Here is a 14,547-nt window from a genome sequence, read left to right on the forward strand (position 1 = left end):
GTCTTCTCGTGAAGAAAAAACAAAAACAAAGATATCACAGCGGACTGGAACTCAGCCTTAAACTAGTTGCCATGCTTGTGTGTAGAGAGAAGGGAGGTGGGAAGTGTTTAGTGGACTGGGGGGTGGGGGGGGGCTTGAAAGCATGAACTATCCATGACCTGTTAGAGGGGTCACCCCTCAGTGACACCACCACTGAATATTCTTCTTAATGATGTTACTTTTAACCCCCGCAGACAAAGCAAGGAAACATTATACTGTCAGGAGGGCTCCCCCATCACTTCTTTTTTGTCTCTTTTCCCCCTCTCTCACTCACTCCCTTTCTGCTCACCACCTTGTGCCGCCCCGAGTCAAAATTTTAATAATTGAACAGAAAATTCACCCAAAGTTTTCCAGCTTTACTTCAGGCTCTCTGATCTGCCTGGCCCTGGATGATTTTTGCACCGACTGCTGGGAGTAGAAATATTCTCTGTTTGGTCTGGTATTAGAAAGCAAAAGTGAGCGAACAGACGCCGCTTTCAAAGGCAACACATGTTTGCAAAATGTTCTGCACTTGAAATCTCAAGTATTTGTTGAGAATAAAATGTCCTTCTGCGTGAATTTTCATCAGTGCTAACATGCAGAAATGGCCTCACATCTAATGTTGTTAGTCAGCCAATCAGGTTAACTTAACCATAATTCATTCGCTCGTGTTAACATATCCACCCTGATTCACTCTCAAACACTCAAACGAAGAACACATTGGAATAAAGACTTTGCTCAGAAACGAGAACAGCATGGCCTTCTTAGCTGCAACAAACAAGTAAAGAGGCAGACCACTGTGGCTCTTAAAGTCTAATGTGACCAAGGTGGAGGACGGGATACCCACCCAGGTGAGATAGTTTATTGATTCTGGAAGTGGCCGGGATGGATTTAACCCGAGCGGAGGCTGATGGTGGGGGTATAGACCTGGGTTTGAGATGAAAGGTGAGCTGATGATGGATGAGAGGAAGCTGGAAATGGAGTACACGTGGTGATGTAAGACATTAGCGCAGAAAGTTGTACATAGGCCTGCCACGACTGGACTGACACAGCCTGCTATTGTAACTGACATGTCTGTTACAACAGGCGCTCCTACGTACAAGCTGTTCTGCAACGTAATGCGCTCTTAAACGGGCCCCGATTGTTCAGTGCCGTGACCCCACAGACCTCCGACTGGGGCCCTGGCGCACAAGGAAAGCTGTAATCTCTCTGTCAAACAAGTCCTCAGTAGCAGGTATAAAGTGTGTGTGTGTGCGTGTGTGTGTGTGTGTGTGTGTGTGTGTGTGTGTGTGTGTGTGTGTGTGTGTGTGTGTGTGTGTGTGTGTGTGTGTGTGTGTGTGTGTGTGTGTGTGTGTGTCTGTAAATGTTTCCAGGCTGCGGGGATATGACATGAATTTAAAAAATGACAGTTAAATAAGTAAAGAATGATAGAGGCAGAGTGCTAGCAGCAATCTTTGAATAGGTCTACAATAAGAAAGATTAAAATTAAAACGATCCAGATCAGCAGCAAGACACACACACACACACACACACACGCACACAATTCACTAATGCGAGTAACGATGTTAAGATGCAGCTAGAGTTGTGGAATATTATCATAGCATTTGCAATAATGATATAATATAACCCGTATGATTTTAAATATACAGTACGTCCTCGTTCCTTGTGGTTAATGCGTTCCAGGAACAACACGCAATTAACGAATTCCGCGAAATAGCAATGAACTACTTATCTTATTATTTACGGTAATTTAAACATTTATTTACCATCCCCATACTGATATTAAACCACCTTCTATCTGTATTACCTTCTCCCACACTCTTATCAACTGTTAAAAGCACTTTTGTGTCTCACGTAAGTCTGGGACTCACGGAACAGAGCACACTTCCGGATGCCGTCAGCCAATAGAATGCGCGTACGGTATCACGTGACTGGCGACCAAAAATTTGCCATGAGGTGAAGTCGCAAGCGTTGATGCACGAATGCGCAGGGGTGCACTGTAATTAAAATATTTCTTTGATAATTGTGATAATGACAATGATCCAACCTGTTAACACGATAACGTTACACTGTAACCACACAGATGTGGTTTGGCAGTAAAATAATAGGTTTTTTGACTAGAACTCATGACTAGAACGACAACGAAGTCGACAATGCAATAAACTTATGTCACATCTTGAAGTAGAAGAACTTGGCCTTGAGATCAGCCTAAAGAAATCTTGCGAGGAACACTAAGTTTGTCACTAAATATGAGGTCTAAACAAAAAGTATTTCTTCCATCGTCTAGAAAAAATTCACCAGAGAAATACTGTCAAGTTATTTAATCCTGACCCCTCATGACCCCATAAGGAGTCATACTGACACCAAAAATGTAAAACTACATAATATTAGAATATTATCGGTACCGGGTAATATAACTTGAATGGCTTTAATCAAATTCTGTGTTAGTTATTGAAGGGTTGATTCGAAGGGCTATTACTAGAATATTCTCTTATTGTGATTTATTCTGAGACCCTCTCAGGTGGGTTACCTCTGGTTTTAAGGGATGACAAGTGTCTGTTCTTGGTGGGGCAGTTGCGCACACGCACACACACACACACACACACACACACACACACACACACACACACACACACACACACACACACACACACACAGTGTGTGTGAGTGCACAGAGAAGGCAGACAACATTACAGGGCCCTTTTTTGGCACCAGGCAAAGTGAGTTGGGAGGGTGGAGGTGGTCGAGGGGGCAGAGAGGAGAGAAAACGAGGAGGAGAGTGAACAGCGGGGGCGGGCTGAGGGAGAAGAGATGTGGGGGGGGGGGGGGGGAAGGAGGAAGGGTTGAGCGTTGGAATGAACTCTCTCAGGCTTTGTGGTGCACGTTTCCCAAGGCCCCCGCCTGGCCCCTTTGATAAATGACACATGTCATTCTGTCAGCTTGTGACACTGCAGCTGGGAGGCCCTGTGATGTATGGCTCTGCTGAAAAAGGAAATCAACTTTTTTCCCTTCTCCCCCCCCCCTTCTCTTCCCTTCTTTCTCCCTCCCTCCTTCCCTTCGACCCAGGCTGAGTGCATGGCCTTTTTATATGAGGATTTAGGTTTCCTCTGGTTCAGTAAGTCCCCCCCCCCGTCCCCTCCCCCCTTACAGCAAAAAGACAGACATGCATGCGGTCAGGTTGAGTTTGGTTTGGTCTCCCTTGTACACACACCGGCAGTGACGCTGCTATTATGAATAACTACAAAGCCGTAAGCTAAAGAAAAGGAGGCAAAGCCACATGGATCCAGGATTTATGGCTAAGAGCTGAGGAAGTAAACAAAGTACGCACTTTTTAGTAGGGAAGGGGAGGAGGGGTGCAGGTGGAAAAGGAGAGGGAGGGTAAGATTCCGGCTGGGCAGGATGGCTGGTGTCTCCCACTGGGTCATCTGTCATCCATGTGTCTGACTGGAGGACGAGCACACACAACTCTGGAAACATTGCGTATACACACACACTCCCACAGGAACTGGGATGAACTAAGAAAACTATGCCACATGCGCACACACACACACACACACACACACACACTGCACACATTCTGTACAGTAGAGATGCAGACAGACATATATTCACACTCAAAAAGAAGGAAAATCAGAGACAATACTCACACTATCATTCTTCAAATAGAGGGAAAAACAAAAATAAAGACACAATGAGATTTTATTTCACAGGGCCAATGAGCGAATAAGCTGCTCTCATAAGGCCTGCCCTAACCCTCCCTTCCTAGCAGATTAGCCTATCACAGCATCCCATTGACCTCTCCACTCCATGCGCCACCCACGCAACGAGTGAACCAGCATAAAGTACACCAATCGCTTTCTTTCCCTTTTTTTTTTCCTTCTGCATGCGCTCTATCGCTCCCTCTAATCATATCCTGCTTCTTTTACTTCCTCCTCACTCTCCCTCTCTTCTTTTTTTTTTTTTGCCCTCTCTCTTGCTCCCTTTACACTCCTCCTCCCTCTCGTTTCTCTCTCAACGGCTGACCTGTTATCAGCACTCTGGAGATTTAACAGCCCTCCTCCCCCTCCAAGAAAAACTAAACACACACACACACACACACAGCCAAACGTGAGTCAGGCATGACGGAGGGACGTTTCCCAGTGTCGCCTCTCAATCTTCCTCGCAAACATGCGATTCAGCCGCCGTTGCAAAGACAAGGAACCTCGATTTGGAATCGAGCGAAACGTCCAGACATCCTCACCGTGTCTGAAACGTTAGGATGAGGTAGAGACATGTGGGGACCAAATCACAGGAATGAGGATAAAGATTCCGGGCCATTCAGCCGGGCTGCACACACATTAATGAGTAAGAGTTCACTATGTGTTGCTATGGGGACCAGGGCTACTTTGACTAAAGGAGAGCAAAAAGAGCGAGAGACACAGAGAGACAAGGGAAGAAAAAAGGAAACAGAATTGAGAGGAGGAAGTTGGAGAAAACACAGGGGACAAAGGAGGAAAAGGAGAGGGTCAAACATTTTCATGCAAATGCTTCTCAGTGTTTACCAATATTTATCTTTCATGAGCAACTCGACACTGTTGTCTAAGGTTAGCTCTTTAAACTGCACGGAATAATAATGACATTCCATTTTGATTGGATTTAACAGCAAGATGTTTGTATTTATTACAGCACCATTACTCTCAGTTTTTTGAATTTCAAAAATTTGGTCTTGTGTAATTCTCTTTCACAGAGGATTTTTTTTTTTTTGCCATTCAAATTATTTAAATGAAAAGAATTAGAAAGAACCCTCCATCGTGTTCAACTTCCAGATGAGACACATCGACAGAAGAGGAACAGACAGAAACAGGCATCCAGTGATCGTCCGGTCTGCAGTCGTCCGGAGTTCATGACCTGACTACGACCCCTTCAGATGTGCACTCCAGCCAAAGAGGGTGTGTGTGTGTGTGTGTGTGTGTGTGTGTGTGTGTGTGTGTGTGTGTGTGTGTGTGTGTGTGTGTGTGTGTGTGTGTGCTCAAGGGGGGAGGGGGGTGCAAGGTATCATTAGGACTGAATGATATGTGTTTGTCATGTCTGATGGCAGCAGAGCAGCTACACAAGAGGAGCCACATTGTTTTTATATATACCAGAAGGCCGTTACAATACTGTACCAACAACAGCAGCGGTGCAACAAATGTGTTAATGTGTGAGTGTGTCTGTGTGTGTGTGTGTGTGTGTGTGTGTGTGTGTGTGTGTGTGTGTGTGTGTGTGTGTGTGTGTGTGTGTGTGTGTGTGTGTGGTTAAAGGAGGAGGGTGAACCACCACTGGTATGAACCCCCTGTTAACAAGCTGCCTCTGACCCACAGGATGTTGCTATACACATGTATACAACACACACACATTGGAAACACACTGAGAGTTAATTCCTTCCATCCAGGAAGTTAATTCCTGCTACTAGTGCCGACGTAAATACTGTTGCCGTTTTAGAATTTTTATTTTAGTTTAAACTGTTATTTGCTTTTTGCTTTTTTATTTTTCTGTTTTGATCAAATCTGGAGGACAGAAAGACGGAGACCCCAGGAAAGGAAGGTGCTAATAGGACAAGAGGAGCAGTGTGTGGAGGAAGGATCCTTGGGAGTGTGTTGTTTCGTGTGTGTGTGTGTGTGTGTGTGTGTTTGTGTAAGAAGGCGGCTGCGTTGGCCTCCAAGGTCAGCGCGTGAACAACACACTCACAAGTCAGGAGTGGAGGAAGGCTGGAGAACCTGTAACCACCCGATCTTATCCGAGCACCCGCCTCAATTAATCACCGGAATTGTTACTCCATGGTAATACCAAAAAACAATCTCCATGATCACACGCACAAACAAAATTTCAAATTGCTATCATCCATCTCACCTGCCCCCATTAAAAAGCAGAAGGAAAAGTGGGGGTGGGGGAGATGGCCCATTCATTGGCCTCTAAAGCCCTGGTCAGTGAGATGATGGTGAAAAATTAACAGCAGGCAGCCAAACAAGTGAAGGCGCCACGGTGAGGGGGATCAATGCGCGGCGTCCACGGCGGGAGCGGCTATGTAAAACACTCGCCTTAAGTCAGCCACATCCGGTTAATATTTAATCCCTCCATCCATCTCCACAAAGAGCATTTCCCTTTTAGCTTTGGCTGCAGTTTACTTTGATTACATACAACCGTTTGGGGTGCATCGGGTGGGGCGAGGCGAGAATGATAAGAGAGGATGGCGGGGTGATTTGCATGGGGATGGAAAATATTCTCAGGTTTTGATAATCGCTCCGAGCCGTCTGGAGCCGTGTGCGAGACGATGGAGGAGAGGAGCTAGGCCCGGAGAAAAAAAAGAATTAAATAAAGAGAGAAAGTAGGAGACAGGTTGGGGCATTTAAAAAAAAAAAAAAAAAGTTTAAAAAAAAAAAGGTGATGCAGAATGAAGCTCAGAAAAACAAATTTCACTCCGAGGGGTTTGCCTTATTTAAAACAAGAGATATGCAAATAAAGCAGGAGTAGAAAAATAACACTGATATTATCTTCCTTGGTTATTTTCTGCGGCAAATGATTTCGAGGAAGGAAATCCAAAACTGTAACTCCCAAGTGAACATGCAAATCCATCTGTGTATTCATGGGGAGCCTTCTGCGCTCGTGTTGCTTTTTTTGCGTTGCTGTTTTTTGCTTCCTCCTTCCACCGACTGAAGCTTTCTCATGTTTATTCGGCGCCGGCACCGAAAACTGCATTTTTTACACAACCCCGGTAATAACCACTGTACATAGCGTCAACTCCACGACACACAAACAGATAATCACTTTAAAATTCATACAACATATATACATGTTAGGGTAAATTATATTCACCTTGAATGGAAATAACGGCATGTCATGCTAAACCTTACTCCTTACTGCATTAATCACACACGCTGTCACCTCTCTGGTCCACATCTATGACATATCATCCTTCATACTTCATTAAAACAATTAAATGGAAATTAAACTGCATGCCAGCACGCTGATTTAAAATGAGAAAATATGACAAATGGAGACACACATTCTTAAATTTCCATTTTTTAAATTTATTTATTTTTTTCTACTGTGCAGTCAGAACCCTACCGTTCCAAAAATGTGGTTGTCAGCCAGCGGGTTTTACTGGAAGAGAGCGTTTGAGATGAGCAATGGCAACTGTTCATTTTCTCACTCATTGACCTCAACACCACACTTAACAACGCAGGAGAGCAGCGGGTTCTGCATTAGCCGACAGGGTGAGCAGCAGAGGATGATGGGAACCCAGATGTGGGTTAGTCTGCAGCCGAGGTTAACACATAGCACACTGACTACATGTGTATCCACACACACACACACACACACACACACACACACACACACACACACACACACACACACACACACAGAGCAGGGGTGTGGAGAAGGACCCTTAACACACACCACCGCCTGCTTTAAGAGGTCGTAACCATCTGACAGAGGTACTCAATCTGAGGTTAAATCATAGTTTGTGACTGTGTATGTCATCAATGCTTAGTTATACAGCGGGATTAAACCATGGTTTGACGTTTGACACATCACCAGGACCGAACACCATCCACACACACACACACACACACACACATACACACACAGCGCTTCAGCGCCGAGTCGCTGACCAGAAGCTTCTGCCGCTGGCTGCTGGGTAACGGGGAGAGAGGAGGCCGGGGCTGTGACAACACTGACAAGGGTAAAGTGTTATTTTGCTCGCATGCCGACAGCTGGACAAGGGGGGGTGGGAGGGTTGGACCGGGGTAGTTGTAGGAATGGAAGGGGCCTCGAGCCGGGAGGGGCGTTTGGCCGGCCGAGCAGTAATTCTTAATTGACACCTGTCAGGATAATGGCGGCAGTCACAGCTGTTGCGGCAGAATTTGTTCATTGTCCCGTTCATCTGTCAGCTTTAATACCCGTCCTAAAAGCTGCCCCCCCCCCCACACACACACACACACACCAGAATCACACAACAGCATCACACTACACCTCACCTTGCAATCCATCCACCCACACAAAGCCCAGCCCACTAACACCACCTTCTTTGATGCTGTCGTCTGACTTGACAATAACGCCGTCATCGACTCCTCCTCCCTGCTTTCTCAATTCCAATCAATTATTGGAATGATAGTGAATCTAACCTCTAAACATAAAATATGCTGAGATGACTGGATTTGGCAAAAGAAAAAAAAAGCATCTCCAAAAAAAAAAAAAAAAGAAATCAAGGATGCAAACTTGAAGACTGTCACTGCTCCCTCGCTTCTCTGTTCCAGTTGTTTTCTTTCTTGTATGACCTCCACCTAATTTTTTCTGATGAGATGCAACCAACAGCCAGAAAAAAAGAGGAAAAAATGTTTCTCACTCACCCCCCCCCCATTTCTTTCTCTCTTCCCCACACTCATCTCTCTTTTCTCTTTTCTTTTGAGTGGCAAATAACTTTCATTTATCCCAAAAAAGAGATGAATAGACATAAAAAAAAAAAAAAAAAAAAAAAAACACGCTGGAGAGGGAAATCGAGACCGAAATAAAGGGGGGAAGAGGTACGTGAAAGAGACGAGGGAAAGAGGGGGAGATGGAGAGGTATGGAGGAGGAGGCGGAGTACGCTTTTAGGAGGATGTGGGGTGTCCCCGGATAGGGCTTTTTGGTCTTGTGTAGTGGGCCCATCTTGTTTGTCTTGTTTGTTTGTTGCCATCAAAGAGCTGCTCCTCACTCTCCTCGCTAACTGATGTAATGAGTGGGTAAGCTACATGGGCTTTTTTTTTTGTGTGTTTTTTTCCGCTGCGCTGAGGAATTCAAATACTTATTAGACAAAATATTCTGTAATTGCTCATCTTTTATTGATAGAAGTAACATGTTAAATTTGGCTCCGGCAGACTCCCCATAGCCTCCCGAGGAGGCGCTGCACTGATCAAGAGAGCAAATTTACCCTCAGCAAATGTATCGCTTTACTTAAGAAAATTTGAGATGTCAATTCTGGTGCCTTAAATGTTGCACGACTACCTCTCTTGAAAACTTCCCCTCTAATCTTTCTCATGTCTTTCGTTATGTGCTGCAGAAAAAAAAAAGAAAAAAAAAAAAACCCCAACTAAACACAACATACAATTTTTCATTAATGAGCTGTTAAAAACCTTACATCCACACTGCGGAGCCCGAACAAAATGCAATTACTCAGCACAACACGAGTATTACATAGTAATTAAGCACACTTAACAAAGAACTGATAACAGCATCGGCACACTGTTTATCAAAGCTCTGGATCGCCTTTAAATACGGAGTTAAGAAATGATGCTGCGCTGAAAAATTAGAACAAATATTCTTTATTTGGGGGAAATTGTTTTTCTATGGCAGTCAGGAGTAAGACTGCTTGTCAGCGCGGTCCCAGAGGGCTCCTTCTATCTGTCTCAGACTTGATTTTCTCAGACTGAATTTTTTTTTTTTTTTCTTTTTTGGATCCCATGACTTGCTGCTGTTTTTATGTGCTGCAAGGCAGGCAACAAAGCACATCTGGCTGCTTTAATGATATGATTTCCCATCATACTAAGCCACCTCCATTATGACCTCCCACAGAGACACGCTGGCTGCACTTAAGCATTAGGTGGAGGTGTGTATGTGTGTGTTTCTGTCTGTCTGAGTTTATAGTTGACAGTGTGCATGTGTGTGTGTGTCTAAAGTGTAACAAGAGCAACACACTGCTAGTGATAGTAGCAGCGTGCCCCGAGGGCAGCTTTTGTTAAGAATGCCCCAAAAAAAAGAGTCAAAGAGAAAGAATGGAAAAGAGATAGAGGGGTGTTTTTTCTGCGATGGTGTGAAACATATCCTTATCTATAGAAACAGGAAAAGCTTAACACGTGCTCTTAAAACCTCACCAATAATTTCCATTTGATCACATTAGTTGTTAACAAATAATAAATACCAAAAGAAATCGTGTTGATCTTGGAATTCGGAAAGAGGAATTTTGTGGGTATGATGCCTGGGCAAAGGGATTGCATTTGCAAGGATTATAAACTAATGCATGGAAGTAAGAAACTAATACCACCCACCTACCCACATGCACACACAAACACACACACACACACACACACACTAACAGAGGGGCATTTGTGGTGACTGGAGGCATTAGAAGAGCGAGCTGAGCGTGATTGACCTTTGACTACCTTAAATCCCTGATGGAAATTTAACTAATAGTTTCAGAGGGTGGCCAAGGAGCAAAAGTAGCAATCGACGAGGTCGATCGATGCCACCTGGTAACGACACAACTGTTCCAATTAGTGTAACCTCTAGCCGAGTCTGACCGACAAACACGCACGCTAAAGGGTATGACCAAGAAATACAGCACACAACAGAAGAGGGGAAATAAAAACCGGCTGCTGAGGATCAATACGTGTGCCTGTTGTGTCCGTTATCCCTCCTTCTGATTGGAGGGAGTGAGCAGATATGACAGTCAGACGTGACAAATGTGTGGAGCTGCTGGTAAAGGTTGTTTTGGTGCTCCTGTAGAGGAACAGACAGGAGATCTGAAGGCAGGACGACCGAGGTGTCGTGATTATCTCTGCACCTTCAAGTTATTCATTCCAGGAAAACTAACGCGGGTCAGCGCAAAGCTCCAAACACACACACACACACACACACACACACGCACACACACTCTTCACCTCTGCCTCTCTTCTCCTCTATCTCACACACAGACATGCAATGAGTTTTTGGAATAAATTCTAACATAAACTTTTCATTACTCAGAAGCTGTGGTTGCCTTTTGGGCATCCGAATATATAAGCTACTCCGACTTTTAGGCCAAAGACACAAGTTCATTAACTCAAAATCAACTTTTTCTTTTTTTTTTTCTTCTAATTCTCAGTAAGGAGAATCTGGCAACATTAAAAGTAAAAATAACCACCTAGAGGCTTTAACCGGCTTGCACTGCTCAGGACGCTAGTTTAGACGGAAGGGTAGGGGGCAAATAAATCTCAGTATGCTGATTATTTTGAGGGGAGAATATCACATAACAGCATCGTCAACTAAGAGCACAAAGGTCGCTGTGTAATCTTAGCTACCCCGGGCATGCAAAATCATTAATCCCTGGGCACTGTGATTCTACTGCTCGGAATAAACTGCAGGCCTTCAGCGAGGCGGCGGCAGCAGCTCTGGGTTGGGAGGACGCTCAGCCAAAAGTGCTGGAGAACATGTTATGATGTGGTGGTGATTTACTAGCGGTGCTGCAACAAATGCAAGGGTGAGAAAAAAAAAATGTAAGCGAGTGTCTGTATTTCAAAAACGGTACCCGGGATTACCCCGGAGTGCTGATATATCATGTGGCTGGAACGTGGCCTGAGCTGTGTCATTCATGTAAAAAATACATAAATCTGTTGCAACAGTTGGCAAATTTCCCTCCCTCACATTCCAGGAAATTTTTAACAAGAATACACCGCTACCTCGACGCAAAAATTAAGCTTCGTAGCTAAGGGTTAAAAAACGAAGACGACAGGAAGACGACAGAAAATAAAAAAAAGCGAACGGATGGAAAAGGTTGTAGCCTGGCCTGGCTTATTACAAGGTTATAAGCGCGGAGATGGTGGCGGGGGTGGAGGGGCTTACTGAGGTCATTAACTGGCATTGTCTACTGACGTGATTAGTCAGGTAGCAAAGTCCATTTGTCACCTGCGCAGGCAAATTGAGTTGGTGCTGCACTAGGGGCTATGGGGACTGTATAATATCAACTTGATTACATCAAGGCAGCTGCGGACTTGACACCTTACTGAATTTGTCAGCATTAATCGTTAGGGCCTGTCACAAATCCATCAGCTCCACAGATAATTAGGGCTCTCTCTAATGAAGCCATGGGGAAGCAACCTTACCTCTGCTACCACCACCACCACCACCCCCCCACAATGCATGCACACACACGCACACACACACACACATACACAAACACTGTCTTTCTCATAATTAACCATCGTTCTCATATAAATAAGTCTGACTACCTTTCTTCTCGTCCTCCTCTAATACTACCTAAGCCGTCCGTGGATGAAATACAGCATCACCTCATCAGGACTTTAAATTGGGCCCCCTCCTCACCCATCCTCCTCTACTTTAAAATGAGTGTTTAAGTAATGAGGTGAGGCTACAAGTGTAAGATCACAGACAGGAACACACAGATGTTAATGATAATATGGGTACTAAGAAGACAAACATATGTTCTTAAATATTTCTTTCCATCTTAGAATTTGTAAAAACTGTATTTAATAACTATTTTTTTTAAAAACTAAATGCGATGGGAGCTATAACTTTGAGCCGTAAACATATACACCTTGTGTAAGGGCAATTTTTTCGTGGGTTTTAAAGCTCAAAAGTCAAAATAATACCATAGAAAATCATGAAAGAAAATGTGTTTAAGAAATTATTTCACAAAATTAAAAATAGCTAATTTTGAATGTAATCCTAAAATCTGACGTAAAAATTACTTAATTTTTTTTTTTAAATGTTTATTTTGGAGATGATAAAGAAGATAAAAAATTTAGCAGTTGTTACAAAACCTAGAGAGACCTTTATTTGTAAGCTACCAATATTACACCACACATTATAAAAATAATGAGTATAAAATTTATATTTCCATTTCCATATATTTCCATATTTTAAAACAATTCTGACTGGAATAAAAATTCGTAAGACAAATGTTATTCTCCAGAATAAATTTCAAAGTGGCCAAATTTAAAAAAAAAAAATTCTCACACAAGTATTCAATAGTAGTTTGAATTGTTTGCGCTCTGATTTTTATGTAAAGTCCCACCATGAGCAATTTCCTCTCTGAGCAACAGCACAGAGAGGAAGCCACAGGTCAGCACCAGCTCCCAGTGGAGCACCAGGCTAGCCTAGCGTTCATGTGTGTGTGTGTGTGTGTGTGTGTGTGTGTGTGTGTGTGTGTGTGCGCGTGCTATGTGTTGCTACTAGGAGTGTGGAGGGCGTTATCTGACTGTTGTGCTCATGAAAGAATGAAAAACATCCCGCCTGCCAAGTTGTGATTGACAATTATAACCCATGATGTTCATGGCACCCACTGGACAGTGTAATGGGTCAATGATGTGTGTGTGTGTGTGTGTGTGTGTGTGTGTGTGTGTGTGTGTGTGTGTGTGTGTGTGTGTGTGTGTGTGTGTGTGTGTGTGTGGTGTAAGATAGGATGGAGGAAGTGGTCACAGCGTTGTCATGTCTTCATTCTTCTATCTACATGCAGTAACTAAATGAGAGTCCTCCGGCTCCCACCATGACCAAACTTTTGCCAGTGGGCAAATTTAGCAAAACAACAATCCAAAATTCTCTCTCCTTCAAACATGCACACACACACACACACACACACACACACACACACACACACACACACACACACACACACACACACACACACACAGAATCTGAATGTGGGTCACAAACCATGCAAAAAAAAAGTGTTTTGCTACAAAACCAAAGGAGACAGAGGGAAGTCGACAGCGAGCACCAGTTGAATGTTCTCCGTCCTACACTCCCTCTCATCCTCCTCCTCATCCTCACCACCAGCTCCCCGCTTTCAACGATAAAACCTGCTGAGTTCAAAGTCTTCATCGGCTGGCCCTCCCGCTCGACCCGCTTTGCACCTCATATTTCAAAATCTCTTTAAAATTCTGTAACTGTCTTTTGTTCACTCCAGTTGTTAATGCCTAACTTCAAAGGCTCACCCTCATTAGCACAGAGGTAGAAACCCCTGTCACTCATTTACATTTGTTTAAAGGCTGCAGGCAGACAAGAGAAAAAAGGGGGAGTCCAAATCCAAACCACTAGAAGTCAACCTTGTCGGTCCTCAGCCAGGTCCTGGTTTTATGTCACATTGCAAAAATAATACTCCCCCAAAGCAGTGGATATTGATTTCATTACCGGACTGAATCTTCCTGGGAATGTGGGGTGAATTTAGATGTAAAAAAAGAAATAAATAAAGCAATACATTTTGTCCATAAGGAAATGGTAGGAGGGGATCAAACATGATTTAAAGCAATGTTTGGGCTGATGCACCCTCTGACACCGCTCCACATCCACACTGCCCTTTCATCTACTTTTACTGTATTCCTTTCAAATCAAATCAGAGTGAATTCACACCATAATTTAAAACTTTTTTTTTTTTTTTGTGCTTTTCATTCCAGGCTTACACAACAGGAGGTTTGTGTGTGTGTGTGTGTGTTTCAGTGACTAAACCTACCAGAAGCAAGCCTGTCTTCATGGAGGGGTTTATTGACGTTTATCAGGGATGAATGGATCAAAGACTGCCACATGACGGGCGATCAATCACGCATCAAATCAAGGATGGCAATCCTCTAATAAAATAGAAAGAAAGGAAAAAACCGGCTCTCACCAGTTTTCTCCCCCTTCTCTCTCAGTCAATTATTCATCATTACTCACTCTTGAACCTCAAAAGCTCCCTTTTTATCCCTACAACACGCCATTTAGTTTATCTTACCATTCTTAAGAGAACTTTTCTGGCAAAAAAAAATAATAATTATAAAATA

General features: G+C 43.7%; 1 protein-coding gene across 2 annotated transcripts in view; it reads right to left on the bottom strand.

The window, feature by feature from the left end:
• Positions 1-14,547, bottom strand: part of LOC137601456 (teashirt homolog 1-like) — a 35,725-nt gene that overhangs the window by 19,794 nt on the left and 1,384 nt on the right. Inside the window, exon 1 of one of the 2 annotated variants that reach the window (XM_068323646.1) lies at positions 3,347-3,488. The exons of the other annotated variant lie outside the window; for it this stretch is intronic. Coding sequence (XP_068179747.1) covers positions 3,347-3,443 — 97 coding nt within the window. The 5' untranslated portion in view covers positions 3,444-3,488. Of the gene's footprint in view, positions 1-3,346; positions 3,489-14,547 lie in introns of those variants that run through there. 2 annotated transcript variants of the gene reach the window in all.

This window comes from Antennarius striatus, chromosome 9 (genome assembly GCF_040054535.1).
Source record: "Antennarius striatus isolate MH-2024 chromosome 9, ASM4005453v1, whole genome shotgun sequence".
NCBI classification, from domain to species: Eukaryota; Metazoa; Chordata; class Actinopteri; order Lophiiformes; family Antennariidae; genus Antennarius; species Antennarius striatus.